This window comes from Callospermophilus lateralis, chromosome 11, assembly GCF_048772815.1.
Source record: "Callospermophilus lateralis isolate mCalLat2 chromosome 11, mCalLat2.hap1, whole genome shotgun sequence".
NCBI lineage: Eukaryota > Metazoa > Chordata > Mammalia > Rodentia > Sciuridae > Callospermophilus > Callospermophilus lateralis.
The window spans coordinates 1,394,300-1,421,695 of NC_135315.1; the positions used below are offsets into that span (position 1 = coordinate 1,394,300).

The 27,396-nt window shown below is 64.4% G+C and overlaps 1 protein-coding gene across 6 annotated transcripts in view; it reads right to left on the bottom strand.

The window, feature by feature from the left end:
• Bahcc1 (BAH domain and coiled-coil containing 1) overlaps nt 1-27,396 on the bottom strand; it is a 56,686-nt gene that overhangs the window by 11,038 nt on the left and 18,252 nt on the right. For 3 of the 6 annotated variants that reach the window (XM_076869319.2, XM_076869318.2, XM_076869316.2), the window contains exons 2-13: nt 21,839-22,018; nt 12,769-12,891; nt 8,388-10,115; nt 8,038-8,146; nt 7,512-7,702; nt 7,244-7,402; nt 6,748-7,007; nt 6,298-6,628; nt 4,683-5,489; nt 1,057-1,259; nt 807-943; nt 250-378 (exon numbers count right to left, since the gene is read on the bottom strand). In XM_076869319.2, coding sequence (XP_076725434.2) covers nt 250-378; nt 807-943; nt 1,057-1,259; nt 4,683-5,489; nt 6,298-6,628; nt 6,748-7,007; nt 7,244-7,402; nt 7,512-7,702; nt 8,038-8,146; nt 8,388-10,115; nt 12,769-12,891; nt 21,839-22,018 — 4,357 coding nt within the window. The remainder of the gene's footprint in view (nt 1-249; nt 379-806; nt 944-1,056; nt 1,260-4,682; nt 5,490-6,297; nt 6,629-6,747; nt 7,008-7,243; nt 7,403-7,511; nt 7,703-8,037; nt 8,147-8,387; nt 10,116-12,768; nt 12,892-21,838; nt 22,019-27,396) is intronic. The other 3 variants (XM_076869320.2, XM_076869317.2, XM_076869321.2) reach the window with 3 other exon arrangements.

Sequence of the window (27,396 nt, forward strand, 5' to 3'; positions counted from 1 at the left end):
TGGGGGCCGGGGCTTCCCGAGGGTGGCGCGGACATGGTGACTGCAGCGGGTGTCTGCACTGGCAGTGCCTGCCCCAGTGGGGCTCTGTCCCCAGGACCCTGTCCTCGAGTCCTGGAAGGGCCGTGCTGGGCCTTCAGACAAGGTGTGAAGGGCAGCTGCAGTCCAGGCAGCAGGGACAGAAAGCCCTGCTGTCCAGGCCGTGAGCGCCAGCCCAGCCCTGCCCACCCTGTCCCCAACACCCACACTCACTTGGCCTTCTTGCCCTCGCTCCTGGCCAACTGGCCCCCGGGACGCAGGGCAGACAGCGAGCTAGAGTGTCTGCGCTTTCTGGGGCGGCCAGGCCCCCGCCGCGCCGGGCTCCGAGAGCTCTCCTCTCTCCTGGAGGCCAGAGGAGAGCTGTCAGAGGCTCCCCCATCCTGCTGCCCCTCCCAGCCTCGGGGCTCCAGCTGTCCGGCACACACGGGCAGGGAGCTCCCGCCCCCATGGCCCTGCAGGCTAACCTCTGCTCCTGGAGCCCCCACTCCCAGCCAGACCACCGTGGCACTGGCCCCCTCTCCTCGACACCCTGTGGACTGGTCTCTGGGAGACAGCCTGCTCTGTCTGGAAGTCTCACCCCCAGGTCTCAGGGCTATCACCACCACTGAGGAGCCCCGGGGACCCCAACTTCCTGGAGACCCTGGCGAGGCCCCTACCCAAAGGCAGCCAGCATGGCCTGGCTGGAATCTGCATCTGCCCCAGCACTGCCCCAGGTGCCCCCCGGTGTGGGGCCCTTGGGGGTGGGCGCCGCAGCTCCAGCCCCCACGTACTCATGGTCATGCCGTCGCTGCAGGCGTGCCAGCTCTCGCTGCTTCTCCTTGTAGCGCCGTTGCAGCTCTGCCAGCTGCATGCGCATCTCCACCTCCTGTGTGTCCAGCTGGTCGATGGCAGCCTTCAAGGGGCAGACCTGTGTGCAGGGGCACAGGGGCCTGAGAGCTGGGCCAGAGCCTTAGGGCAGGGCTGGTGGGCAGTGCCTGCCCTGTCATGGCGCTGGCTGTGTGCCCTCGAACTGCCACTCACAGGCTTGGTCTTGGGGGTCCAGGTGTCTTTGCGCTGTAGGATCTGCATGCGGGGGGTGAGCCTGGGGCCACCAGGGTCCGCAGTAGGGGGCTGGGCTGAGGAGAAGGAGCTGTCTGGGCTGGCGGCTTCTACCAGGGACCAGGCGGTAGCCAGTGTGGCCAGGTGCTGCAGGTTGAAGGCTAGCACGTCCTCATCCTCTTCTGCTGGGGGGACAGGAGGGTCAGTAAGGGTCACACACTGCCCTTAAAGAGACTCCTGATGTCAGCCCCCACTGCAGCACAGCCCCAGCCCCTGGAGTGCCCAGTCCTGATGTGAGGACTAAGGACCAGGGCCAGCCACCTGGGGAGAGCGACTGCTGACTGTGCGCGGCCGGCAGCGGCGTCTCTCAGGACACAGAGCCAGCACCGGCACTGCCACAGCCAAGGTCACTCGGGGCAGACCCTTCCCCACGGCTGAGCTGGGCTCCTCACGTGGCTCCAGGGACTAGCTCACCACTCCAGGAGTACCCAACGCTCTCCCCGCGTCCATGCGCCTGCCCACCCTCCTGCCAGCTTGACGGAGGCCCCAGGAGCGGCTGCAGGGTGGTGGCGGTCATGGGTGGCGGTCATGGCAATTCCCCCATTCCTCGTGAACAGGGTGGCCAGGCCTGGTGGGGGCTTCCGGGGGACCGAGCAGGCCCTGGCCCGGGCAGGGTACAGCTTCCTGCCCTGTCTCTCTTCCTGGAGGCCCCCACAGTTCCTCCAGTCCTGCCCCCAGCGCTCCCTGCACCTCTCCAGGCCCCGAGGCAGGCTGGGCTGGGCCCGGCCCTTCCTCCCAGCCCACCTGGCAGAGGAGACTGCAATCTCTGGCCCCGGGGTAGGCAGCAGTGGGCATGCCTGACCACAGTGAGGGAGAAGGCATAGAGGTTCACCTGGGGACCAGAGTGGGTGGGGGCCGAGCTGGGTGTCACAGGTTACCTCACCAGTGACAGTGGGACAGGGGAAACCCTGGAGTCGGGGCCAGGGAGGGACAGTCCAGTGTGCAGTCAGAGCTTGAGCTGGTGGTGTCCACTTAGGGGAGAGGCCTGGAGTAGCCACGGGGAGCAGGAGGGATGGACAGTGGCGCACACACAGGTTGCCCTAGAGGGACATCCACGGGGGGTAAGGTGAGAAAATCAGGAGGCCCTGGGGGGTCACTGGAGCCATGGTGTCCTCTGCGGGCAGCTGGGAACAGCAGCAGCCCTGTGGCAAGAACCACTGTCAACACCTGGACCGTGGGGTACTCCCCAGTGAAGGGCCCTGGGCTCCCGGGGAAATGGGGATCCCAGCCTGGGGTGGATGTTTGGTACTTCAGAAAGCAATGACAGGAGCCAGGTGTGGTGGCACACGCCTGTCATCCCAGTGGCCCGGGAGGCTAAGGCAGGAGGATTGCAAGTTCAAGGCCAGCCTCAGCAACTCAGAGAAACGCTAAGTAACTTAGCAAGATCCTGTCTCAAAATAGAAAATAAAAAGGCTGGGGATGTGGCTCAGTGGTACAGCAGCCCTGGGTTCAATCTCGTACCAAAAACAAATAAATCAATGAGTATCAATGACAGGGACACATTGACAGCACACAGGAACTGGCCAAAGGGCTCCTCCGGCCAAACCTGGGCAATCTGGTCATCAGAATAAAGAGAGGCCATAATGGATTGTAGTTGGCTGCAAAGACAGAACCTGCCAGCCACGCTGCTGTCAGCAGAGCAGACAGGAGTGTGGCAAGAGGAGCTGTCACAGGGTCCCCAGGGCCTCTCCACCTAGAGCTCTGAATGGCAAGGGGCAGGTGGGGGGCCCACGCTGCGGGTCAGAGCAAACACAGCCGAGGGAGACCTTCCAGGAGGGCACAGCTGTGCCCTGCTGAGGGGCAGCTGCCGGACACCCAGACCTCCAGACACAGTCAAGGCCACTGCCCGTCTCCACCACAGGGAACCCTCAGCCTCATACAGTCCAGGGTCCTGAGACTGGCAGGGAGGAGGGTTGGGGACTTCCCTCAGTGGGCAGTAGCAGAGGTCCATCGACAAGCCCCTTTCAGCCACAAGCTCTGGTTGCCTGTCCCTTGGGGTCACTGTGAGCCACCAGAGCCTCTTTGCTCCTCCCCTGCGCTTTCTCCAGGTGCCCTCAAGGCCACAGGTGTGTAGCCCTGACTGGCCTCACACAGACGGATCTGCAGGCCTCGGAAGGCAGGGGGCCTGAACTACCCCAGGGTCTCCCCGGGGTCCAGGCCCCACTGGTCCCTCTGAACCCTGCTCTGTGGTGCAGAAGGAAACTTATCAGGTCCATTTCAGCCAAAGTGGTCACTGCACTTGTAAGGAACAGTTACTGCTGGACATGGCTCGGGAAGAGCCCATCGAAGGGATGGGCGGGGGGGTGTGGCTGCTGCAGGGTGTCTCGGGCAGCCTGCACTCCACTACCCCGACTGCAGGAGACCTGGCCTGACAGTCCGCGCCTGCGCTGGTCTGCGAAACTTGGCCTCCTACGCAGAACACGTGCTCTGCATGTATTTACTCAATGAATGGGCCCTGGTCCAGCTGGCAGCCACAGCGCGCGCACACACGTACACACACAAGTGCACACGTGCGCCACAGTCACTTGGTGCCCCTTAAGCCATCCCTGAGGTCTCCCTGGGGGTCCAGCTGGGAGTCCACTCCAGCAGGAGCAGAGGGCCCTGGAAGGGCTGCTGGGTGCACCTCCAGGGCAGGCGTGTCCTGGCGCTGCTCAACAGCGGCTCCCCTGCCCAGGTCACAGCCAGAGTGGTTGCCAGGCCAGGCCTCCCTGCAGCCACACGCCAAGAGGGACAGAGGCCTTGGGGGAAATCGGCTTTACAGGGACACTCACTCCATCCCCACACAGCACAAGAGGCACAGGGGCGTGGGGAGCTTTGTGCGTCAGGAAAACAAGGGCTTTGTGAGGCCCTTCCTACAGACATCCTGCAGCCCCGAGCCAGGCTGGGGTGCTCCCCACCGGAGGGACTTCCTCTGGGGTCAAAGGGGAAGATGGCACTGCTCTGGCCGGAAGAGGAACTGGACTCCTGGGGGCAGGAGGGGACCATGTGGGGTCCTGACAAGGTGGGGGCAGAGCTGGGACCTGCCAAGCGGAGGCTGGCCCTTGGGCATCTGAGGTGGTCAGGCCCAGCCTGGCAGCGGGCCGCAGTCTCCAGCTCACCCTGCTGGCCCACCGCCCTGCCCTGCACACTCTCGGGCCCTGGGTGGCTGGTGAGCCCAGGGGCTCCTTGTCCTGCGGTTGCCTGGAGCAGGAATGCCTGCTGACTCAGCCCGGAGGCTCAGACCTGGTGGTCCAGCCGACCCCCGCCTTGGTGCTATGTCCCCTGGGCCTGGGAAGAGAGGCTGACGTTTCCCACTGGCCACACCAGGCCCGGGGGCCAGGAGCCGTGGAGCTGAGTGGTGGGGGTGCCGTGGAGGGGAGGTTGGAGCCGACTGCCCCTTTCCTGTCCCAAGGCCTCCATCTGCCCACGCGTCCTGGGTCTTACCGTGCCCCATGGGAAATGCAGACAGCACAGAGAGTGCTGCCCTCCTCCTCCGAGACCACATGGAGGGCGGCCTGGTCCCAAGGGCCCGCTCCAGGCCCTGGGGGAAGGCTGCAGGCAGAGCTCACCTTGCGTGGCCTGCTGGCTGCTCTGTCGCTGGGTCTCCAGGTCTGCCAGCTCGCTGAGCAGGGCGATTCCGTGAATCCCTGAGCTACGGGGCAGGGTGGCGGTGCTGGGGGGCCCAGAGGTCGCGGGGGGGAGAGGGTCCAGCAGGCTCAGGCTGGGCAGGTCCCCCAGGTCCACAGTGGCGGCCACCAAGGCGTCTAGCCCCAGCAGTGCTCTGGGTGGGTGGCTGCAGCTGGGAGCCCCCCAGTCCTCCTCGGAGTCCTCCACACCTCCCTCCTGCAGCTGGGCCTCTTCCGGGGCAAGCCCCAGGCCCTCCTCGTCCTCCTCCAGGGCACCAGGGCTCCCTGTTTGCTGCTGCAGGGCTTGAGGGGAGGCCCCTAGTGGGGGTCCCTGCACCCCCTCCTCTCTGGTCCTGTCTTCTTGCGCCCTTCCCTGAGTAGAATCAGCCTGGCCAGTGGCCTCAGGGGCCCCTCCCTCGAGGAGGGCCCCAAATTGCAGTTCTTGCAGCCCTTCAAGTGGGCTGGGGTCCTGGGCCTTCCCTGGGGGTCCCCGCTCAGCGGGGTGGGGTGTGGCGGCCAGGTCCTGGGTGGCCTCCCTGGCCCCTGAGCGCAGCCCAGACTCCTCCAGGCCCCTGGGGCTGCAGGGGGGTGGCTCCCTGGGCAGGAACGTCCTCACAGGCTCAGGCTCAGCCCCTGGGGCGGCAGTTTGCATAGTTTCGGGGTCCGGGAGGTCAGATGAGTGCCCTCCTGGGGGCAGGGAGGCCGAGAAGCCCATGCCAGGTGTGGGGCGCAGGTATCCTGGAGGCAGGTCTGTGAAAGAGGGAACAGGTCAGGAGAGGCAGGGCAGGAGGTGAGGCTCTGCCATAGGATGGGGCGGCCATAGTGGGGGTCCCTGCCAGCCCTCTGGGCCTGAGGCAGAGCCTGGGCACAGCAGCCTGGGGGGGCGGCAGCAGGAGAGCCCCAGGGCATCTCTGGAGGGTACAGTGTGGCCAACCAGGAAGGGGTTTAAGCATGATGCCTGAATCAGGGCTCTCCCTAGACAGAGAGCCGGCAGGCGCTGAGGCATGGCGCCCACTAACTCAGTAAGAACAACACAAAACTTCTTGGGCTCAGTCTCCTCACTGTGGAACTGGGATGGGTTTTATGTCCCACACGGGTTTCCAGAGCTCGGTTCTCAGCCTGATCCAGAGAACCACGTGGCGGCTGGGGAATGGTGGGCACAGGCCCTCCTTGCTCAGACCCAAGCAGGGCCGCTGGTCGCAGTTGGCTGAGATGCCCAGCTTTGCTGAGGCCCAGGCTCAGGGCTGGGGACAGGTCCTGTCTGGAATCCCCAAGGGCCCTGCCACCTCATCAGCTCCCAGTGCTGGCCCCCAGGCCCGACCTTCCTCCAGCCCCACTGCCAAGGGTAGGGAGGGAGGCAGCGGGGACCCGTGTGCTTCTTCTCTAGGGACCGTCCAGAGCAAGGTGAAGAGGAAGGAGGAAGGAGGGGCAGGTGGCATCCCCCTGCACCCTACGGGGGCTTGGGCTGGTGACAGGCAGACCCTGTAATCAGCTCTGCCTGTCCAGGAGGGTGGCCTCAGGTGGAGGGTTGGGCCAGGGTGGTGCTGCCCAAGCTCACCTGGTTCCAATGTGGTGAGGTTGGCTCCGGCCCGCCGGCCCTCCCCACTCTTGTCTTCGGTGCTGGGCACCTTGGAGCTGGGCCCTGGGCTGCGGGCAGGGCAGACGGATAAAGTGCAGGGGGCGCTGGGGCAAGGTGGTGGTGTGGGACAGCTGGTAGGGGGCTTCAGGGTGGGTGAGTGGCAGCAGGGCGGCAGCTTGACCGGGCCTGCAGCGGCAGGTGAGGGGCCGCTCTTGGCCATGGGGGTTAAGGCAACTGGCTTGTGGGTGGACTTCAGGGCCTTCTCCTGGGTGGGCTCTTCTAGCTCCAGGTGGTGGTCCTCAGGCTTCCGCTGTTGAGTTGGGGAAGAGGGTCAGCCAGGTGGCCCCCTCTGCACCTGTGCATCCCAGCTGGTATAGGGAGCGGAAAATTGCCCTGGGTCCCCACTGGCTGTGGCCGTCAAGGTGGTACCTGGAAATGGGCAGCCCGCTGCAGCTCCAGGGCCTGGGCAGCCCGCTGCTGCTGCTGCTGCTGCTGTTGCTGCTGTTGCTGTTGCTGCTGCTGCTGCTGCTGCTGCTGCTGTTGCTGCTGCTGCAGGGCGTAAATCTCCTGCTGCCGCAGCAGCTGAGAACGGGAGTACACAGGGAGCTGGCCTGGGTGCTGCATGTGGGAGGTGGGGCCCCGGCTCCCGTACATGGGGGGCCACAGTGAGGCCTGGTCCATGACTTCAGCTGTAGGCAGGGCCAGAGGGCAGTCAGCCACAGCCAAGCATGGAGGGCCTACCCCGCTGCTTCCCCTCCCTCTCAGTCCTCCCAGCCCACCCAGTTCCCAGATGATCCACCTCAAAGTCCCACCTGGGTCTTGTCATGCACCTGCCTCACCCTCTCCTGCTCCCCAGAGACTGTCCCCGACTAGGCCCTCTGCCAACAGCCCCATGTACAAACAGCCAGGCCCCGGAGGCCCTTACCAAGCGCGTGAGGGGTGGCGTGGGGCGTGGGCTCCGAGGGCAGGATGAGGAGCTGTGTGGGGGCATCCTGGGGGAGGGGGAACACGGAGGGCACCGAGCCGGGCACAGAGGTGGGGAAGCCAGGGGGCAGGTTCTGGTGCAGGGCAGGGTGCCCGAGGCCTGGGGAGCAGAGGTCATGGGATAAGCGGGGGGCCCATATCACTCTCAGACATCCCACTTTTGGAGGTCCAGCCCCAGGCCAGCCCCCACTTGCCCTCAGAGCACTGACCATAGGAATGTCCCCCCATCCATAAAGAGGGGCTGCGGGTGCGGGGCAGCCAGGGGGGGTGGGCGGGGTGGGGATGGGGGGCTGGGTCCCCACCCAGCTGGCCACCCTGCATCACGAGGTGGGGGGCCAGTTCTCCAGGGCAGCCGCTTGAGGGGTGAATCCGGGCAAATTCCACGAGGTCTTTGTTGTCCCTGTAAGATCACCAGCATCAGCCCTGTCACCTGGCTGACCCTGCCCTGCTCCCTGACCCTGTGGCCATCAACCTGGAAGGGAGCTGGAGGTTGGAGGTGACAGGTGGCCCCCGGTTCTAGGCCTGGTGCCAGAGGCCTCCATTCCCAGCAGTGGCCCTGTTGGCAGCGGGAGCGAGCAGAGCCCCCCAGGAAAGGCTCCGGTGGGTGTGGGACCCTGCTCAGGACCAGGCCACTGCTGACGTCCTGGCCACCATGCCCCTTCTCCCTCGAGGGCTCTGAGCGGGCCAGCCCGTCTGGGAGGCACCCACCCTGCCAGGACCAAGCCTGGCTCTTACTGTAGCAGCAGCTCGCGGCCAGCCAGCCCCAGGCGGTCATCACACAGTCGAGTCCTCTCCTCCTCGCCCTCCAGGTCCAGGGCGTGTGTGGCACGAGGGCCCCCAGCAGCTGCACAGGGAGGGCAGAAGGGTGAGCTGGGGCAGCCAGGGCCTGCTGGCAGAGGCAGGCACGGCCCTGTGTTGAGCGGGGAGCTGAGGCGCCAAGGGAGGGCTCCCCGGCTCCGGGGGTTTGGAGGACCTCCTAGGGGAGGGCGTGGGGGGCCCACCGGACGCACAGGCAGAGGCAGGGCCAGCTGCCTTGGACACCCTGGGTGCTCGCCAGTTGTCTCCCGGCCTGTGAAGGGCCATACCTTTGAAGGTGGGGGCGGCCCGGCCCTGCCGCCCGCTGTTGGTGTTGTAGGTGGTCTCCGGCCGACTCACTGTGTCCTTCTGTCGGGCCAAGGCCACCGCAATGCCCACAGGTGGCTGCCGCACCTCCCCGTCTGCCTGTGCGGCCTCGTGTTCCCGGCTCCGGGCACAGTCGGGCCTCTCCACTGCGCCTGGGCCCTTGGAGGCGGGGAACTTTGTCTCCTGCTGGACACAGCTGGCTTTGAGGCCGCCCAGACCCACGAAGGGTGCCTTCTGGCCCACAGCCAGCGCGTGGCTGCTGTACTTGAGCAGGTTCTTCATGGCGGAGACCTCGTCGGGCGGGGCAGGCAGCTCCTGGGACAGGAGGGCCGCCTGCTGCAGGCCACTGCCGAAGGGGTCCAGGTAGGCACTGCCCTTGCGCTCTTCACTGATGGGCATGGTGGTGCCCTGACCAGCCTGGACACTCCACGGGGGCAGGTGGGGACCGCTGTAGCCCAAAGATGCCAGTTCCAGGGACTTGCGCTTGACCTCAGCCCCGCTGGCTCCCTGCTCCACCTCAGGGGAGGCCAAGTGCTGCTGATGCCGGATCCGGGCCACCTTCTGGGCCCCCGGGGGTGCTGCGGGGGCCTCCTTGTTGGCAGCTTTGTCTAAAGTGCAGCAGGCCTGGGCGGCCTTCCCACCCAGCAGGTCCTGATTACTGGGCCGGGCACAGTCCTGCGAAGGGGCGGGCAACTCAAAGTAGCCGCTTCTGTCCAGACCACCCTTGGGGAGTCCAGGGAAGGAGGCCTCGGGGCGGGTGCTGAGGTACTCCAGGCCCTTTAGCCGGGGATTGAGGGCCGCCTCGAAGCCCCCAGGCCGCCGCTCGCCCTTGCCCTCGGCCTTCAGGTGAGTGTAGGAGACTCCGTAGGGTGCAGTGTGGTCGGGGACCATGGCCCCATCCAGGTGCCGGTCCTTGCCTTCACCTGCCACAGCACAGGCCTCGGCCGCCTGGAAGGGGCGGCTCTTGTCGGCCAGGTGTCCCACAGAAGGCACGAAGGTGGGCCCGCTGGCCTTTAGGTCCCGGGAGACTTTGTCCTGCAGCGGGCAGAGCCCATCGGGGCCCGTGTGCAGCTGCAGGCAGGGAAAGGACCCAGCAGCTGTGCTGAGGGGTGGGGGGGGCCCGGTAGGTAGGCCGGAGGGCACCGTGTAGGACACCGCGTGGTGCAGCATCTGTCGCCGCTCCAGGCACTCGCTGAAGGCTGGCCCGGGCTCCGGGGGGCCCACCACCTCCTTGGCACGTCCGGAAGCTGTCACCCCTGCACTGGGCCGGCCTAGCATGCCCCCAGCACAGCTGGCCAGTGCGGCCTTGCCCATGTCACCATTGAGCACCTTGGTGTTGAGGAGGCAGGAGGTGAGGTGCTTGGGGCGGCCCTCACAGGAACCCCGGGGCACGGGGCCGCCCTCCTTGCAGGGCCCGTCCACCGGCATGGGTGGCACCAGCTTGTGCCGCTCTTTGCCGCCATCCTCCTCCACTGGCCGCTCCCTGCCCTCCACTGCCTTGCTGGCCTTCTCTTTGCCCAGCTCTTTCGACGCGAGGAAGCGGTCAAACTCCCTGGGGCCCTTCGACTGGGGGCCGGCCTCGCCCCGCTCTCGGCTACAGGGGTGGGCAGGAGCAGCGCGGGCCACGGGGAAGCTGTGGTTGGAGGGCAGGAGCGTGGGCTGGGGGGGCAAGTTGCGCAGGTAGAAGTTATCTGCGAGCAGAAGGAGCCGAGGTCAGCGGTGTAGGGACCCAGACTCCCCAAGACGCCAGCTGCAGGAGTCCCTTGGTCCCCCTGGCACCCATCAAGGTCACCCTGCAGGAAGGTTTCTGCCTCCACTTTTTAAAAACTCGTGGAGAAAATAAATAATGAGATTCGCCTTCTGAGTGTACAGACCAGTGGCCTAAGCACATTCAGAGCTGCTCAGCCGTCTCCACCAGCCACCTCCACAGTCTCTCCTCAAACCGAAGCCCTCTCCCCACTAGGCATGACTCCTGGCTCTGCCCACTCAGGCCCAGCACTCTAGAGCTGCCCCGGCAGGGCCCGCCCCCCGTCTCCTGTCTGCCCGACCCTGTGCCCTGGAGACTTTCAGAGTGGGGGTGGGTCGAAGGAGGGCGAGTCTCCAGGACAGTGAGTGGCCCTGGGTAGGTGTAGGGAAACAAGCCCCAAGCCCTGGGGGAGCACAACGCAGGGTGAGCTTCGGGCAGGCACCAGGGGAGAGGGTGCCCTTGCAGCCCAGGGTCTAGCACTGTGGGTGGCCCTGTGTGCTAGCATGCCTGCAGCCCCCAAGTGTCCCCAAGTGCCGTGTATCCTGGGAGGAGCAAGGCTGAGGGTGTAAGAAGGCAGGATGGGCTGGGTGGGGGAGCCGCCTGGCCCCTGGACAGCTCGCTACATCCCTGGGGCTGGTGGACATGGGTGAGGAGGGCTGAAGCAGGTTATAACTGGGAGGAAGGAAAGTGGCCCCCGCATCCACCCACCCCCAGATTGGGGCCCAGCCAGTCTGGCCGTAGTGCCAGGCTCCTCTGTGGTCCATGGACTCGCTGCCCAGCTGGGGCCTCTGGGCCTGGGGCAAACCCTGTCCAGGTAGAGTGTGCTCCTTCCTCTCTTGACCAACCCTGGGGCCATGCCCAGCAACCTGGGCCAGACCTCTGCCTCTGAGGGACCCTGGGGGCTGCCCCTTCCCCGGCCCAGCTGGGTGGGTGGGCGGCAGGGTGAAGCCCTGAGCTGAGGCACAGACAGAAGGGGAAACAAAAGAAAGGGTCGGGACTCGCCAACCCGTCCTCGGTCACTCAAGGCCTCGGTCACTCAAGGCCTGCCAGTTTCCTGCTAATTGGAAACAAGGGGAAGAGGGTGGCCCAGGAGAGACCTGATCAGCTCAGGTTCCAAAGCCTAACACCATCCTTTGGATGAGGCTCCACCACAACATTGTGAAATTCCGGAGACCAGTGGCCACCTCCACATCAGCTGGCCCACTGCCCCTGGAGTCCCTGGGCCCTGGCTCAGGAGTGGGGCTTCTGGGGCTGAGACCAGACACCTGCCTGCCCCTAACAGACTCTTGTCAAAACAGCTGCAGTCCCCCAGGAGCTGGTAGGAGCACGGGGGAGCTGGCCGGCTCTGCTGCCCACAGAACAGCCCCCTCAGGCGTGGCCAGATCCTCTGGGCCCTAGTCAGTCTGCAGGTGCCCACAGTTGTTTGGACGGAGTCCAGACAAGCAGGACTCTCCCTGAGTCTGGGGTCTGTGGCAAGAAGGTCCTGAGGGGCAGCAGGAGGCTCTCTCTGCACCCTTGGTTGACCAGACACCTCCCAGGCCACTGGGGCTCCCCAGGGACGTGGTCAACTGTGCCTGTCCTCTGTGGACGGGCTGCCTCAACACTGATGGGCCATGAGTGTCCAGTGACCCAGCACCCAGGCTCTCTATATCTAAGCTGAAGTCACCTCCCACAGCCTGGGCCAGGAACTGGGGTCATCTGAGACCCTCTGCCCTTCCCTGACCCAACCCATTCCTGATATCACAGACTCCAGCCCTGTGGGACTCCACATTTGCACTCAAGTCCTATCACACGTAGGTCATTTTAAAGGTGGCCACTAACCCAACACCTGCCCAGGCTCCAGGGACCAATCTGGTGCCCATGGCGCTGGTGGCGGGGGGGTGGGGGTCCTAAATGTAAAGGAAATGGCCCTCCAGAAACCTCAACCTGGAGACAGGGGGTGAAGCCTCTGGACCGGACCTGCCCTGCCCCCTCTGGCCAGGCCCCCTCTCCTGCAGGCTCCTGATTTGTGGTCCCTGCCTGAGCTGTGCCTGCCCTTTGTAATACCCAGGGTCCACTGGCTCTGTCTTGCCAGCAAAGACCCAAACTCAGCAGCCCTCTTTGGTGACATCTGCTGCCACAGGGTAGGCAGCCCATCTTCTGTCCACAGGCCACGGCTCTGCTCTGACCTTACCCAGTGGCCACTGTCAGCAGCCCTGGTCTAGCCTAGGCCCTGCAAGTGAGTGGGGCAATGCAGGCTTCTATGGGCTCCCCTGTCCCTCACTGAGGACATCCTCCTCTGAGCTACCTTGGGTCCCCACAGCTGGCGGAGACTGAAGGGCACAGCCAGGTATGTCGGAGGTGGCAGCCAAGCCCCACAGTTGCTTCCCGGGAGCTGAGCTGAGCCTGCTGACTCTCCCCGTGCGCCCCAGCCTGGGAACCCCACCTGCCCCTGCTGGTGCTCCTAGACCCAGGGTTTACCCGCTCCAGGGGCCCGGCTAGGCTGGATGCCTCCTGAGGGCACCCCTGGGCTGGCTGCCTGTGTGTGCCTGGAAGCTTGCCACCGCCCACCCCTTGGGATGCCCTGCACCCCATGCTAGGCCCCCCGTGCCACTTGCCTTTTTGGGTTCCATAGAAACGATGCTGCCCGTAGAGAACATTGCTGTTTCCATGGTGATCCAAGTGGCTCACGGGTAGGAAGGTGGATGCCAGACTCCCCGAAAACCTGGGGTATGCTGGAGCTAGAGAGGCAAAGGCCCTGGCTGGAGAGGCAGCACCTGGACCCCTGGTCCACACCGCACTGACCTCAGAGAGGCGAGATGCCCGTGGGCGACCCAGGAGCAACCCCCTGCAGAGCCCTGCACACAGCTGCCCGTGGGAACCCACCCATCCATACATCTTGTTAGCTCTGACTCCACGCACGCCCGTCCTCCCGCGCACACAAACTGAATTGCTGATGGGCTGGGGAGGGGGAGGCTGGAGAAGGGCGCCTCTGCTTCTCTTCCAGGAGCACTGGGTGCTGCAGGAGCTTCCGGGCAGGGCAACACACTCAGGAGGGGGCCAGACGCCCGCAGAGCTCCTAGTTGAGGGAGAGCCAGGGCCAGTCCCGGCAGGTAGTCTGGGGACCAGCTCTGCTGCGCCAGAGCCCTCTGGGCAACCCACATGGCTGGGTGGTGCACAGGTGTCTCCACAGGAGGGAACTGTCCAACCGGCCCACCTCTTCATGTCCTGCCGTCTACCAGGGGAGCTGGTCCCAGTAGCAACAGCACTGACCCCAGAAGAACCCAGCTCTACCTGGGGACTTTGAATCACCCCTGGCCTGAGGGGTCCAGCCCACTAAGAACCGACATTCTGAGGGATTGCCCCTGCCCAAGCACAGGAAGCTAGCCACAGCTGCAGCCGTCCCACCCTGCTGGCCTTGGGCCTCGGGCGGCTCTGTTCACCTGGGACACATACTCTACCCTCCCACACAGATGAGGTCCCAGCCTGCAGGGGAGACAGTACTGAGCACCGGCCTGGGGTGTCCTCCCCAAGCTCCTTTGGAAAGACCCAGAGCTGGATGCCCAGAGCCACCAGCAGTCATCAGGAATGTCTGCTTATGGCTGGTCCTTCCAGGACCGCAGGGGACACAGGGGACCTGGGCTGTGTGGCATTCGTCAGACTCATACCCACCAGGCCCCTGCCCAGCTCTCCCTGCCCACTGCCGTCACCTTGGCAGCCTCTAGGACTGGGGTCTAGGTCTCCTCCAGCCTGGCTCATGCCCCAGGGCCAGGTGTCCAGCTTTCCCTGACCAGACGCTGATGCTGTTTGTTACACGGCGAGTGGGGGTTCCTGAAGCAGACCAGGCTGGGTCTGTCTCCCATGCTGGACTGGATGTCCTCAGCGTGGAGTCAGAGGGCTGGCCATGAGGCCATTCCCAGGAGGCTCAGGCAGAGGCCCTGGAGCCTGCTGTGAGCCTCGGCTTCTTGGAGGTGGCCCTGCAGGCGGAGGCCAGGGGAGCCCTGGGCAGAGTGTGAGCAGAATGCTTGGAGCGCCAGCCCCACACACCCTGCCAGCGGCTCCTCCCACGCTACAGAAGCGCTGCCCCGGGAGGGCGGGCTCTGCCTCACTCTCAACACTGAACTCTCCCCACGGAGGGCAGGACCCAAGGGGGTGTCTCTTGGGCCCCCATGTTCTCAAGAGCTTCCCCGCACTGCCTGGCTTCTCGGGCTGCTCTGGAAGGTGGCAGGAGCAGGAGCGGCTGGGATTTCCCTGGAGGGGCAGGGAGAAGAGAGGAGGCTGTGCTGGCCCTACAGGCCCCTCCCAGGTGAGTGTTTGGACACCTGTTCCAGGTATACACGGTCTTTCTGTCACTCAGGATTCTGCCACCCACTAGTTAAAAGGGTGCCCTGAGCCACATGCCCCAGGGACCCAGGCACCAGGACCCCCTCTGGGTGTGAAGTCACTGACAAGTCCTGTAGCAGCGGCTTCACTTGACCTTGCTTTGTTTCCCGACTTTATTTCTGTCTGTTTTTTTCCTGGTACTGGGAACCCAAGGGCCCTCTACCACTGAACTACCCCAGAACATTTTTTAAAAATATCTATTTTTCAGTTTTAGGTGGACACAATATCTTTATTTATTCTGAGAATTGAACCCAGTGCCTCATGCATGCTAGGTGAGCGAGCTACCATTTGAGCCACATCCCCAGCGCCCCCCGCCCCAGATCATTTTTTTAAAAAATCATTTAAATTTTTGTTTTGGTACTGGGCATGGAACCCAGGGGTGCTCTGCCACGGAGCTACACCCCATGGCTTCTTCCACTTTTTGAGACAGGGCCTCACTAAGTTGCTGAGGTTGGTCTTGAACTTGGGATCCTCCTGCCTCCCGGGTAGGTGGGTGCAGGCGTGACCCACTGCCCCTGGCTCCTGATCTTCTTCTATCATAGCACCCACTGCTGTTTAGCAGACTCCTTTAACAACTCGTGGGCTGAGGCTCCACAGAACACTCAGAAACACTGTGTCGGAAGTCAGAACTGCAGGACAGCTCTCCAGTCCCATGTCAGTCCCCACATCCTCAGAAGGCTGGGGCATCTGCCCTGCCAGAGGCTGAGCTACCTGGCTGTTGGGGCTGATGGAGGCCAGCACGGCCTGGACGTTCCATCTCAGTACTGGGGAATCTCTGAATGGCTGGCAGCCGGGAAGCCCACCTGAGCATCAGGAAGAGGCCAAGAGGCAGCCCTGTGCAGGCTGAGGCCAAGGAGTGGCCAAGCCAGGAGGGTGGGCTATGGCGGGACAGGGAGGGTCAGGGCCTTGGTGGCAGAGCTGGTGGCATGTCCAGGTAAGACGGGGCACTCCAGGACCAACAGGAGCAAGGCTGCCCTGTCTGTGGCCCCCACGCCCACGGGCACCGTGCCCGTCGGGCACTCGGCAGTAGCAGGTGGGACCCAGCCCTGGTGATGCCCTGGCCATTCTCTGACTCCGTGGGTCCAGGTGAACCCTGTCTTGGAGGCTGCTGAGGGAGGTCGGGGAGCACAGGACCTGGGGACCGCGCCCCACCCCTGGCCTGGCCCTGCAGCCACCAGGACTGCTGAGGACAAGCTAAGGCTGGAGGGCTGGCCTGCCGTCCTGCTGTGGGGGACACATCTGCAGCAGATGTTTCCCAGATTAAGCTCAGCCCCTGGAAGGCTTGACAGAGCTCAGGACGGGTGGGAGTGGACGAGCAGCAGGGCAGGGCCTGGGGGGCTGGTTAAGCCAGCACAGCTGTCCCCCCCGTAATTGGCTGCTGTTAAATGCTTTACGGCCTCGTTCTGGTAAACAGAAGTCTGTAAATTCCTCCTTCTCAGACAGTTTCCCAGGCGTGGACCTCCCTGTGCCCCTGGGGGGTCTGGCCGACCGCTGCTCTCTCCTCTCTCTCCTCTGGGGAGTAGCTCTCAGCTGGCCAGGAGCAGGCTCCTTCCTGCCCAGGCCTGTGGGGGCAGTGTGAGGGTGGCTGGCCCCGTGCCTCCCTCCACTTCTGGGCCTCCCTCGGCTGGAGGTGTCCAGGCCAGGGAGCGGGGGCCTGGCCACCTCTAGCCTGCCTCAGGCCCCAACCTGAGGACCCAGATGGGAACTGGGGTAAAGGGGAGGAGGAAGGGGTGTCAGGGCAGGAAGGAGAAAAGCTGGGGCTGGGCAGGGAGCCCCAGGGCGGGGGACGAGAGGGACAGGGAGAAGAGGTCTGTCCTGCCCCGTGAGAAAAGCCCTTTTCTTTTCCCCAAAACACTGTATATCCTCTGAACTGAGGAAGAAATAAAAACGATTTTTGTGAATCAGAGCAGCTGCTCGGAGACCAGAGACAAGGCGGGCGGGAGGCTGGGGTGGCCGGGCAGGGAGACAACTCAGGAGACCGTGCCCCCAGTGGGGTGGCACAGGAGTGGAGGGCCACACCGTCGGGCCCGTGCTCGCGCCGGAGCTGCTGGTCAAGGCCCAGGGCTCCCTCCCTGAGCCACCCTCCCCAGAGGAATGGTGGCAAGCCTGCCGCCCCCGCCACCTTGGCGTCCCCGGCTATCTTGGGGAAGGAGCCTGGAGGGGCAGTGGAGGTGTCCCTGAGGACACCTATCCTGACCTGTCTGCTCCTGCACGCTGCGAGGCCAGGGCCCAGGCCCGGGACACAGAGGCCCAGGGGAGAAGAGGCTGAAGGACAGAAGGGCAGGAGGGCAGCTGGGGAAGGCAGGTGGGGTGGCTTGGGGTCGGGGCCCCTGATGACCACCCAGAAGGGGCAGGTGGGCCTGGGGGAGCTGCCCCGGTCCCTGTGGAAACCCAGGCAACCTGGGCAATGGCCCCTGTTTCTTGCGACTTGGCAGGGTCTTTCTGTCACTCAGGATTCTGCCACGTGTTTCAGGGTCCCATGCTACCTCAGGGCTGGCCCTCTCCCAGCGACCTCCCACCTACCCCAGGTCACAGTGCGCGTCCCTGCAGTCTGTTCAACGACGGCATGGGGTCAGGAGGAGGCTGAGGCTGTCTTCACAGGCAGCACAGCTGACCAGCAGGCGGGCTAGGGCAGCGAGCCTGCAAGCTGCTGGCCATCCACTTGTTAGCGCCTGTGGATGGCCCTGGAGCAGCTCCTCCCCAGGTCCCCTCGCCCAGGTGGTCAGACCCCCAGGAGAGGTCAAAGGCCAGCCTCTGGTGTTGGGGGCCACCTGAGACCCCTTGGGGTTGTAGCACCCTGCTGCTGGGCTGCTGGGGCTGAGGAACGGTAAGCGCCAGGGGAAGGAGCCAGGCCGGCATGGGTGGGCACCTCTGGGACAACAGCAGCGGCAGGCTGCCCAGGATCCTGAGTCCCCAGCCTCAGGCCCGAGAGCAGCACAGGCCAACTGGGTTGGCAGAGCTGGGGTCCAGGACCACCACTTCAGGCTGGGGAGGGCAACTAAGAGTCCTCAAAGATTGGAGCCAAGAGCAACCCGGGTAAGGGCCCCCAACTCTGAGCAGCATCCCAGACGGCAGCTCCGCCATCCGCCTTCCACTCCGTCCTCGATGACCACAGGCCTCACACCTGGGACCTGCTGGCCAGTGTGCACTGTACAGGTGCACTTCTGGGGAGACCCTCCCTCAGACCCAAGGATACCAACCCAGGGAGACTTGGTGACCAGGGCTGACACCCTACAAACGACAGCCACCACAAGAGGGAAGGACTGCACTGCCCGCTGGCCCTGGCTGCGTGTCAAGCCGTCTGAATGGCTGTTCTGACCCCTGGGTCCACAGAGGGAAACTGAGACTTTAGTCCAATGTGTCCCCCAGGCTGTGAAGACCCCTCCCTTAAACATCTGCTCTGCAAGGGGCCCTGAGACCGTGTGACTGCCCAGGTGTGGGCAGGGGCCATGTGTGGGCTTCCTGGGCCCAGAGCAACCTCCACACCAGAGACCGGGCCAAGACTCGGGCTCTGGGACCAGACACCAGGAGGGGCTGCAGGCACAGGCGGGGGTCTGGAGGCCTGCCACAGAAGGCCAAGAGAGACCCCAGAGGGTGTGGGGGGAGCTCCCCGTGCCCCTCTACCCTCGCTCTCCCCAGAGCTCCCAGTGGCCACCTTCCCCAACTGGCCAGGCCCTCCCTGTGGGCATGGGCTGGGGTTGCAGGGACAAGGAGGGGCTGGGGCGAGGGGACATTTTCACATGGAGGAAGCAAGCAAGAGAGGAAGGCTGCTCCGGAGAAGAAGGGCCCGAGCAGGGGCAGCCATCAGCGTGCCCCTCCAGGCGCGGTGCAAGAGGCCACAGGAAACTCTGGCCCACCAAGGTGGGAGGACATTGGTGGACCTCTGTCTCTCTCAAAGACATGCTCTGGAACCCACTCACTCCCAAAGTCCTGGCAAGTCCTGAGGCCTCAGAGGGGACAGAGGGGACAGAGGGACAGCTGGCAGGATGCAGGAGGCTGTGGGATCCGGAACAACGGGGCACGCTCGTTGGCTTCTGCCTGTGGCCCCTGCCCCCGCTGGAACCTGGCCAGGCGCCTGTGGAGAAGGGGCCACTCGGGCAGGGGTGGTTCGACCAAGAGGCGACAGCCAGCACTGGCATGTGCCCATGGCCCCCTCCAGGTGGCACGAGAGACCGTGAGTGGCCTGGTGTGGAGCTCCTTGGTTCCTGCCCCCAGCACCCCCAGGAACAGAATCTCCTTTCATGGCCCGTGGGTGGTCCCAGGCAGGCGGTGGGCAGGGCGGGAGGGACTCACTGACAATAGGGCCAGCTGTGCTGCACCCACACCCGCTCTGACCCGCCCAGCACAGGCTGCGGACAGGGCTCGCCCCTGCCTCCGGCCAGTTCCGCTACCCGCCCCGGCCCAAGCCCAGAGCCGTCCACCTCTGTGAAAACCCTGGTCTTGAGTGATCTGTGGGGACAGGAGGCCTGGGGGCTGAACCAGCGGGCTCTGCCCCAGGCCAGATGTTCTGGGGCGGCTCCTTCAACCACGGGGTGTCTCCCTGCACCCCCAGCTGTTCCAGGGACACAGGAAGCCCCGGCCCCCGCTCTAGCAGCTGCCCTGCAGATGGCGTGGGGGGGTCTTCCGGCTGGCTGAGGGCCCCCGGCCTAGAGTAGGGGGCACCTGAGGCTACCCCCAGGGTCCCACTTGCCTGGCTCTCCCTGGCTTCCTGCCCTTGACAGAGACCCCAGGGCCAGAGAGGGCAGGGTGCACTGTTTGCTGGCACCTGCTCCCTGCCTGTCCTGGGGGCCATGGAAGGAAGTGGGGGCCAGGCCAGGCCTCAGAGCAGACCGCCCAGGCAGCCCACTGCGCTGGCCAGCCCCTGCTCTTCGGCAGAGTCGCGTGCCCCCTGCCCGCCTTGCCCCCCGCCCTCCTGAACACACACGGCTGAGAAACAGGCCCCTGCACGCGGGAGCCAGCTGGCACCCAGTCAAACTAGCAGCCAGGCGTGCCGCCAGGGCAGCCAGCCAGACTGCCACTCGCTGGCCCCGCCCGCCGGCCTCTGCCTCCCAGAGCAGCTCACAGCCGCCTGCACCACGTGGCTCTTGGGGAGCAGAGGGCAGGGGAACCCCCACAGGGAGGAGATCCCGAGGCTGGGAGCTTCACTGAAGGCAGAAGGGGGACACGGAGAGGGCACACCAAGGCACGGCCTGAAAGGTCTACATAAGATCCCCGGATGACCAGGACTCTCCCCTGTCCTGTTCTCAAGCAGAACCTGGCAGGACGACCGCCTACCCCATGCCAGTCTGCAGCCCTGCCTGGTGCTCTGGAGCCCGGGGGGCAGCTCGGGGCACATCCTGCTTCTCCTGGTGGGAACCCCCCTGAGCTCGCCCTGACCATGCTGATGGTGGAGACGGAACCTTAGAGGCAGCCTGGGGGGGACCCCTCCGTTGGGGGGGGGGCTGCTGGTCTGAGACAGAGCCTTCTTGGTGTAGCGGGGTCGGGTCTGTGACACGGAGGAGCTGCCGCTCAGGACTCAGACCTTGAGGGGCAGGTGGAGGGCCCGGTGCAGGCCAAAGCCCAGAAGCCAAGGGCCTGAGCTCCTCGGGGTAGTGCTGGAGTACTGGCCGTCCCCAGGTGGATGCCCTGGACTGGGGCGGGACAGGGGGTGCTGCTGAGGATGGGCCCACGGCGGGGCTGAGTGTGGGGGTTTGCCCGGCAGCCCCAGCCTCAGCCGTTGGCACATGGGAAGTGAGCGCGGCCGTTATGGGCGCCATCTGAAGGCTGCCACCACCCCGCTCTGAACACCCCCAGGGACAGAAGGGGGCTCAGGAGAGGTGGTGCTACCCACCAACGGCCTCCCTGCTGGTAGGGTTCCAGGGGTGGGATGGAGAGGAGGCGGAATACCTGCCCCCAGTGCAGGGCCTGGGTGGGCTGCCCCCTCCTGGGCCAGGGGATGTTGTTGGAGTGGGGAGGGGAAACACTGGACAGGGAGTGCCCACGTGCCTCAGTGGCCCTGGTTCTGTGGAGGGGTCCCTGCCTGCTCGCTCTCTCACCCTTTTCCCTCCCACAGTCATCCTGGGAGCCGGATGCTGTGGCCAGGAGATGCCCAGCAGACAAAAAAGCTGGAAGGAGAGGGGTGGGTGGGTGGGGGGCTGGGATGAATGATGCCTGCAGAGCCTGGGCCTCCGCCTGGCCAGGCAGTCTGGCGTCCCCTCAGGAGGCTGCTGGGATAGCCAGGGCTGGAAGCAGGAGTGCCGGTGAGGTTTGGCCAAGGACACGATTGTGCCCACTTGGTCCTCAGGACCCCTCTGGCCTCTCCTCCACCCGAGAAGGGAGCTGCTCCTTATCGCCTGCCCAACATGTGCACTCCGAGCGGTGCCTAAAGCCCAGATTATTTTAACAACTGTCCCTCACTCGTCACCTGTCCTGTTTGGAAAACAGCCCCTTTCTTGTCGCACAAAGAGAGGTTTCTCTGGCTTCCAGCAGTGCCGGGCGCTAATCTCCCTGCCTGGAACACAGGCGGGCGGCGGCGCGATGTGTGGGTCCGCAGCGCTCTGTAAACACGAGGCCCAAGCGCAGCAGTCATTGAGTTACGGCAGTGCCCGTGCCAGGAGCAAGAGCCCTGCGTGCCCGCTGCCAACTGCAATTACCTCCCGCGTGCCAGCCAGGGGGCTTAACCCTTCCCATGCTGCGGCGGAAGGCGTAGCTGAGTGGACACCAAGTACTCCTGGGTGGGGGACAGTGGGGCCCAGGGCCACGGCACAACAAGGTGTGAGGCAGACCCTGGGGAACGAGGTCAGGCACACCCCACCCTGGAAAGGCCTAGGGAGCCCCGGGGTCCTAGCAGGCTTCCAGGGGCCCTCCCGCCAGCAGAGTGTCTGAGAGCCACAGGTACTCACCAGGCACCGACTGCGGGCCCAGAGCCGGGAGGCTGCTGGCCTGGAAGGGGCTCTTTGTCCTCAGCAGGGCCCCGGGGGGCAGCCCGTGCCTGCTGACAACTCTCTCCTCCCTGCCCCTCCCTCCCAGCTGGCACATCTGGAGCCCACACCTCCGCAAGTCTGAGGAGTGGGGTGTAGCCACGGCGGAGGGCACAGCCCCGTCCAGCCGCCCAGCTGCCTTGCACATTTCCTCAGCTCTGGAGCCTCCCTGGCCAGCCCCCACCTCTCCCTCTCTGCCCATCTGGAACACACATCTGGCCAGGACCGGTGCCTAGCAGGGCCACCCCCCTTTCCAACCAATTACCACCTCCCCAAGGGGCTTCCTTGGCGGGAGGCAGCCTCCACCAGCCGGGCTCCCGGGTGCTGCTGGGGGCCCAGGACTTACCCTCATGGGAGTGAGAGAACCAGACCTGGGCCGGGGCGGGGTGGGAGCCTCGGTAGGCCTGCTCGGAGGGGGCGGAGGGGGCGCCGCCAGGGTGCGCGGCAGCTGCAGAGCCCAGGCTGCTGGTGAGGAAGCTGCCCATGAAAGAGGAGGCCGGAGAATGCCCCATCAGACGGCTGCTGGCTGTGGACACAGAGGCAGAGTGAGTCTGGGCAGTGGTTCCAGGTGCGCTTTGGGCAGGGCAGGGCAGCACCACCCAGGACCCTCCTCCACAGGCCCCAAGATCCCCCGGGGCTTGCCTTCTATTTCCAAGTCAGAGGAGGAGCGCTCCCTCAGGGGCCCTAGGACTGACACCCTCCTGGGACTGTAAAGCCTTTGCTGCCTATACCAGCACCACCAGTGTCACCAACAACCACCAACAACACCTCCACCACTGTCACCGCCGCCACCTCCACCACCAACAACCACCACACCACCTCCACCAGTGTCACTAACAAGAACACCTGCACCGTCACCACCACCACCACTTCTACCTCCACCACTGTCACCACGCCACTGCACCACCACCACCAACCACCACCACCAACCACGCCACCTCCACCACCATCAACAACCACCTCCACCACTGTCACCACCAACCACGCCACCTCCACCACCATCAACAACCACCCTACCTCCACCAGTGTCACCACCAAGAACACCTGCACCGTCACCACCACCACCACTTGTACCTCCACCACTGTCACCACGCCACCTGCACCACCACCAACAACCACCACCAACAACCACGCCACCTCCACCACTGTCACCACCAAGAACACCTGCACCGTCACCACCACCACCACTTGTACCTCCACCACCGTCACCACCAACACCACCTCCACCACTGTCACCACTGCCACCCCCACCACCATCAACAACCACACTACCTCCACCAGTGTCACCAACAAGAGCACCTCCACCACCACCAACCACGCTACCTCCACCACTGTCACCACCAACCAACAACAACCACACCACCTCCACCACCACCAACCACACTACCTCCACCACCGTCACCACGCCACCTGCACCACCACCACCAACCACGCCACCTCCACCACTGTCACCACCAACCACGCCACCTCCACCACCTACCACACCACCTCCACCACCTACAACACCACCTCCACCACTGTCACCACTGCCACCCCCACCACCATCAACAACCACACTACCTCCACCAGTGTCACCAACAAGAGCACCTGCACCACCAACCACCACCACCACTTCTACCTCCACCACCGTCGCCACCAACACCACCCCCACCACAGTCACCACCAACAACCATACCTTCTCCACCACCAACAACCACACCACCTCCAACAACCATACCACCTCCTCCACAACCACCAACAACCCACACCTCCTCTACCAACAACAACCACACCACCTCCACCACCACCAATAACCACACCTCCTCCACCACCACCAATAACAACCACACCACCTCCACCACCAACCACACCTCCTCCACCACCACCAACCACCACACCACCTCCACCACCAACCACCACACCACCTCTACTACCAACAACAACCACACCACCTCCACCACCACCAATAATGACCACACCTCCTCCACCACCAACCACACCTCCTCCACCACCACCAACCACCACACCACCTCCACCACCAACCACCACACCACCTCTACTACCAACAACAACCACACCACCTCCACCACCACCAATAATGACCACACCTCCTCCACCACCAACCACACCTCCTCCACCACCACCAACCACCACACCACCTCCACCACCAACCACCACACCACCTCTACTACCAACAACAACCACACCACCTCCACCACCACCAATAATGACCACACCTCCTCCACCACCAACCACATCTCCTCCACCACCAACCACCACACCACCTCTACTACCAACAACAACCACACCACCTCCACCACCACCAATAATGACCACACCACCTCCACCACCAACCACCACACCACCTCCACCACCAACCACCACACCACCTCTACTACCAACAACAACCACACCACCTCCACCACCACCCATAACGACCACACCTCCTCCACCATCATCTCCAACCACACCACCTCCACCACCACCACTTACATAACCACATACCACCACCATCAATCACCCCCTCCACCACTCCACCACCATCACTGACCAGGTGCTGGGTAGAGTGCACTGAGCACTCAGGGAATAAACTGCCCTGCAGGCCTTCCTAGGTGTCCCAGGCCACAGCAGTGGGCATCCCAAGGATCTCCACTGGGGGTGCACCTGGCAGAAGGCTTTTGTCCATTCCCCTGTGGAAGGGCTCAGGTAATGCACTGGGACAAGCTCAGTAGAGGCCCAGGCAAAGTCCTCAGGCCAGCCCTGGGGGCACAGAGGTCTCCACCCTCTTACGGGCAGCAGGGCCTTTCTCCAAAGTGGGGGTCTTTATCCTTCTCCTCAATCCAGTTTACTGACTAGTTAGACAGGGGTGTCCCAGTCCCAGGGGAGCAAGGGGAGTAACTGTGACACCTGGAAGATGGAGGTGGGGAGGGGAGAGAGAGGACAGAACTCTATGGATCAGCTCTTAATGTCCCCTTAGGGCTGCTCAGGGTCAAGCCCTGGCCAGGCTGGCATTGAGCAACAGACAGCATTTGTCTGGGCTTAGGCAGTGGCCAGAGGCTTCCTGGGCCCAGCCAGCACTTGGCATTGCCCTGGGAAGCTGGGAGCTCTGCAGACAGAGAACCACTGCTGGCCCTGGGCCAGCTTCCAGAGTGCACCTGCCAGCCTGCAGCATCCCTGCCCCTGGTCATCAGTGACCCTACTCCCTCTGCCCAAGTCCAGCGGCCAGGATGAGGCTGAGTCTCCCTGGTCGTCACGGCTGCTGCTCCCGCACACACACAAAACACATGCACAGAGCGCTCTGCAGGCAGGAGCACTCGGTGGGTGGTCTAGGCTGCAGCCCCCACCCCGGCAGGGTGCCCTGGCACCTTGCCACCTCTGTCCCTGGGCAGTGAGCCTGGCTTGAGCTGTCCCAGGATTGAGAGGGGCGTGAGGTGGAGGGCAGGCCCTGGCAGAGTTGCAGGGACTCTGGGCACTGGGAGGTGGCAGGCCGGCCCAAGGTGAGTCAGGGCAGCTGCTTCCCACCCAGGAGGCAGGGGAGTTGGTGAATTGGTGATGCCTCATCCCGCCTGGCTTGGTCTCGGGAGCTTCCCAGACACAGGGTGACTCAGCAGGGAGGCAGCCGGGCCAGGAGAGGGGGTGCCCCACGGGACCCTGGCTCTGTGCTTCTCCAGCTCCCGGCCCAGGCCAGGCCCAGCAGCTGAGGGGCCTCTCCCAGTCACAGCTTCCGAGGAAGGGTCTGAGAACGTGGGTGGGGAGGGGGCCTCTGAGTGGGGAGAGGAAGAGCAGGCCTTAGGTGCCGGGGAGCCAGGGACTTCCCGGACCACAGGCCTGGGATTGCCAGGGGCCCCAGCCAGACCACAGGCGTGTCCAGCCAGGGGGGCGAACTCAGGGCTGGGAAGGGAAGTGTGGCCTCCCTGCCCTGCTCCAGGGACCCTGGGGGGGCATGCCTGTTGGATGAGTGTGGCCGCCCAGCTGCAAGCGCTCTGCCCCGCCCAGGCCCGCCCCAAGTCCCCCAGGCCTTCCCACCCCCGGCCCTCCCAGGGAAGCCCCGCCCGCCCCTTCCTCCCCAGGATGGTGGGAAGCAACCGAGTCCAAAAGTCAGGTCTGGAGAAAAAATCTCTCCAGGACCTGGGCCTGGGAACCCTGCACCTTGAGCTCTCCCACACTGCAGGCTGGCAGGGGACAGGACAGAATCCCACAGGGCTTCGGACCCAGGGAAACTGAGGCACAGCAGCGCTCTCCCAAGGCTCTGAGGGACACAGGAAACAAACCAACTGCCACAGCCCCAGGGGCCATCCGGGTGGGCCTGCTCAGGAGGGCTGGGCCCCCAAGCCAGAGTCCAGGAGTGGGGTCTCACCATGCCTCCACCCAGGAGATGGATCTTGGTCCTGGGAGGGGCTCTTGCTAACCCGCTGTTCCTGTGCCATCCAGGAGGGGACCCTACTGCTTGGGGACCTTGGGGGACAGCACTGCAGACCCACCAGCCCTCCACCCTGGCTCCACAGGGAGGGAACATGCCAGGGACAGGCTGCAGGTGGCTACAGGTCACTTCCTGCTATGGCAGGAGACCCACATGGAGCCCCTCTAGACTAGGTGCCCCCGTGCTCCACACCAGCCTGTCTCCCAACTTGGGGACCCTCTAGGGGAGTCTTTACAACTGGCTTCTGTGAACCCATTAAGGCAGGGAGCCCTGCCCCAGAACCTGGTAGCTGGGGGGTAGTGCCAGGCGGGGCCATCTGTGGGGGACCAGCACTCCTTTCTCCTCTTGCTGCTGAGGAAGGGCTGGGTCCCCTGCCCCACCATACAGCGGGCTCCATTTCACTAGAGTAGGTTCTAAAGCACAAGAAAGGAGCTACCGGAGACCCACTGCCCTCGGCTTGAGTGTTTCTGGGACGCCCTCTCCAGAGTCACAGCAGGTGTCCCTGCGCCCCAATTCCAGGCACAGGCAATCTTGGCACTGAGTCTGCTGTGAGAGCCTCAGAAGTCTCCACCCAGAGCCTGTCCCCGTGGAGACCTGGCCCATGAGGGCGGCCACTGCCAAGGGCTCTCACTGCCCAGCCAGCAGGCCCACACCTCAGGGCACCTAGACAGGAGCACCCTGCCCTGCAAGTCCCCTCCACCAACCCTGGCCCTCTCTGACAGGGTGATGTCCCACTGCCCTGGGCCTGTGAGCAGATTCTGCAGCCCTGCCAGATGGACACTCTCCTGGTGGGCAGCAAGCCCCCTTAGGGTGGGGACAAGGACTGCTGGCTCCATAAGAATGTCCAGCCCCTGGGCAGCCTGGGACAGGGCATCTGCACCCGTGTTGTCACCTCTAGCTTTAAGAACTGGGGTGGTGGCAGCATGCCCAACCAGCAGAGCCATGGGCTGCCACCTCCCCAGCCCCCTCCTCCTGATCAGTGGCCAGCCCCAAACAGAGCGGGTGCAGGGGCTGCCTGGGAGCCTGGTGCGCCGGGGCTGGCCAGGGCCAGAGCTGTGGGCCAACTCTGGCCGGGAACTGGGCCGAAGGCTCCTTCCTGTCGGCAAAATCCTTGCCGACCGAGTGCGGTCCAGGAGGGGACAGCCAGAGCCCTGTGCAGTGGAAAGGGCTGAGGGGCTGAGCCCCCTTTGGCCAGGACCAGGACCTGGCACCCACGGTGTCGACACCTCCTCTGCCAGGGGCTTCACAGACCTGCCGACTCAGGGCCACCAGGTCCCAGATCCCACGTCACCACAGGACTGATAAGGGAGCAGGACACGGGTTTGGGCCAGGTTACGTGGACCTGTTTACTCCAGGAGGTGTCCTGGCCCACTGAATCTGTCCAGGGCCACTGCCTTGGGTTCTCCCTCACTCATCACAGAGGCCACACCAGGGGCTCTCCCCAGAAGGGGAAGCCACCGAGGCAGCCATCTGTGCTACACATCAGCCCCACCAAGTGACCCCAC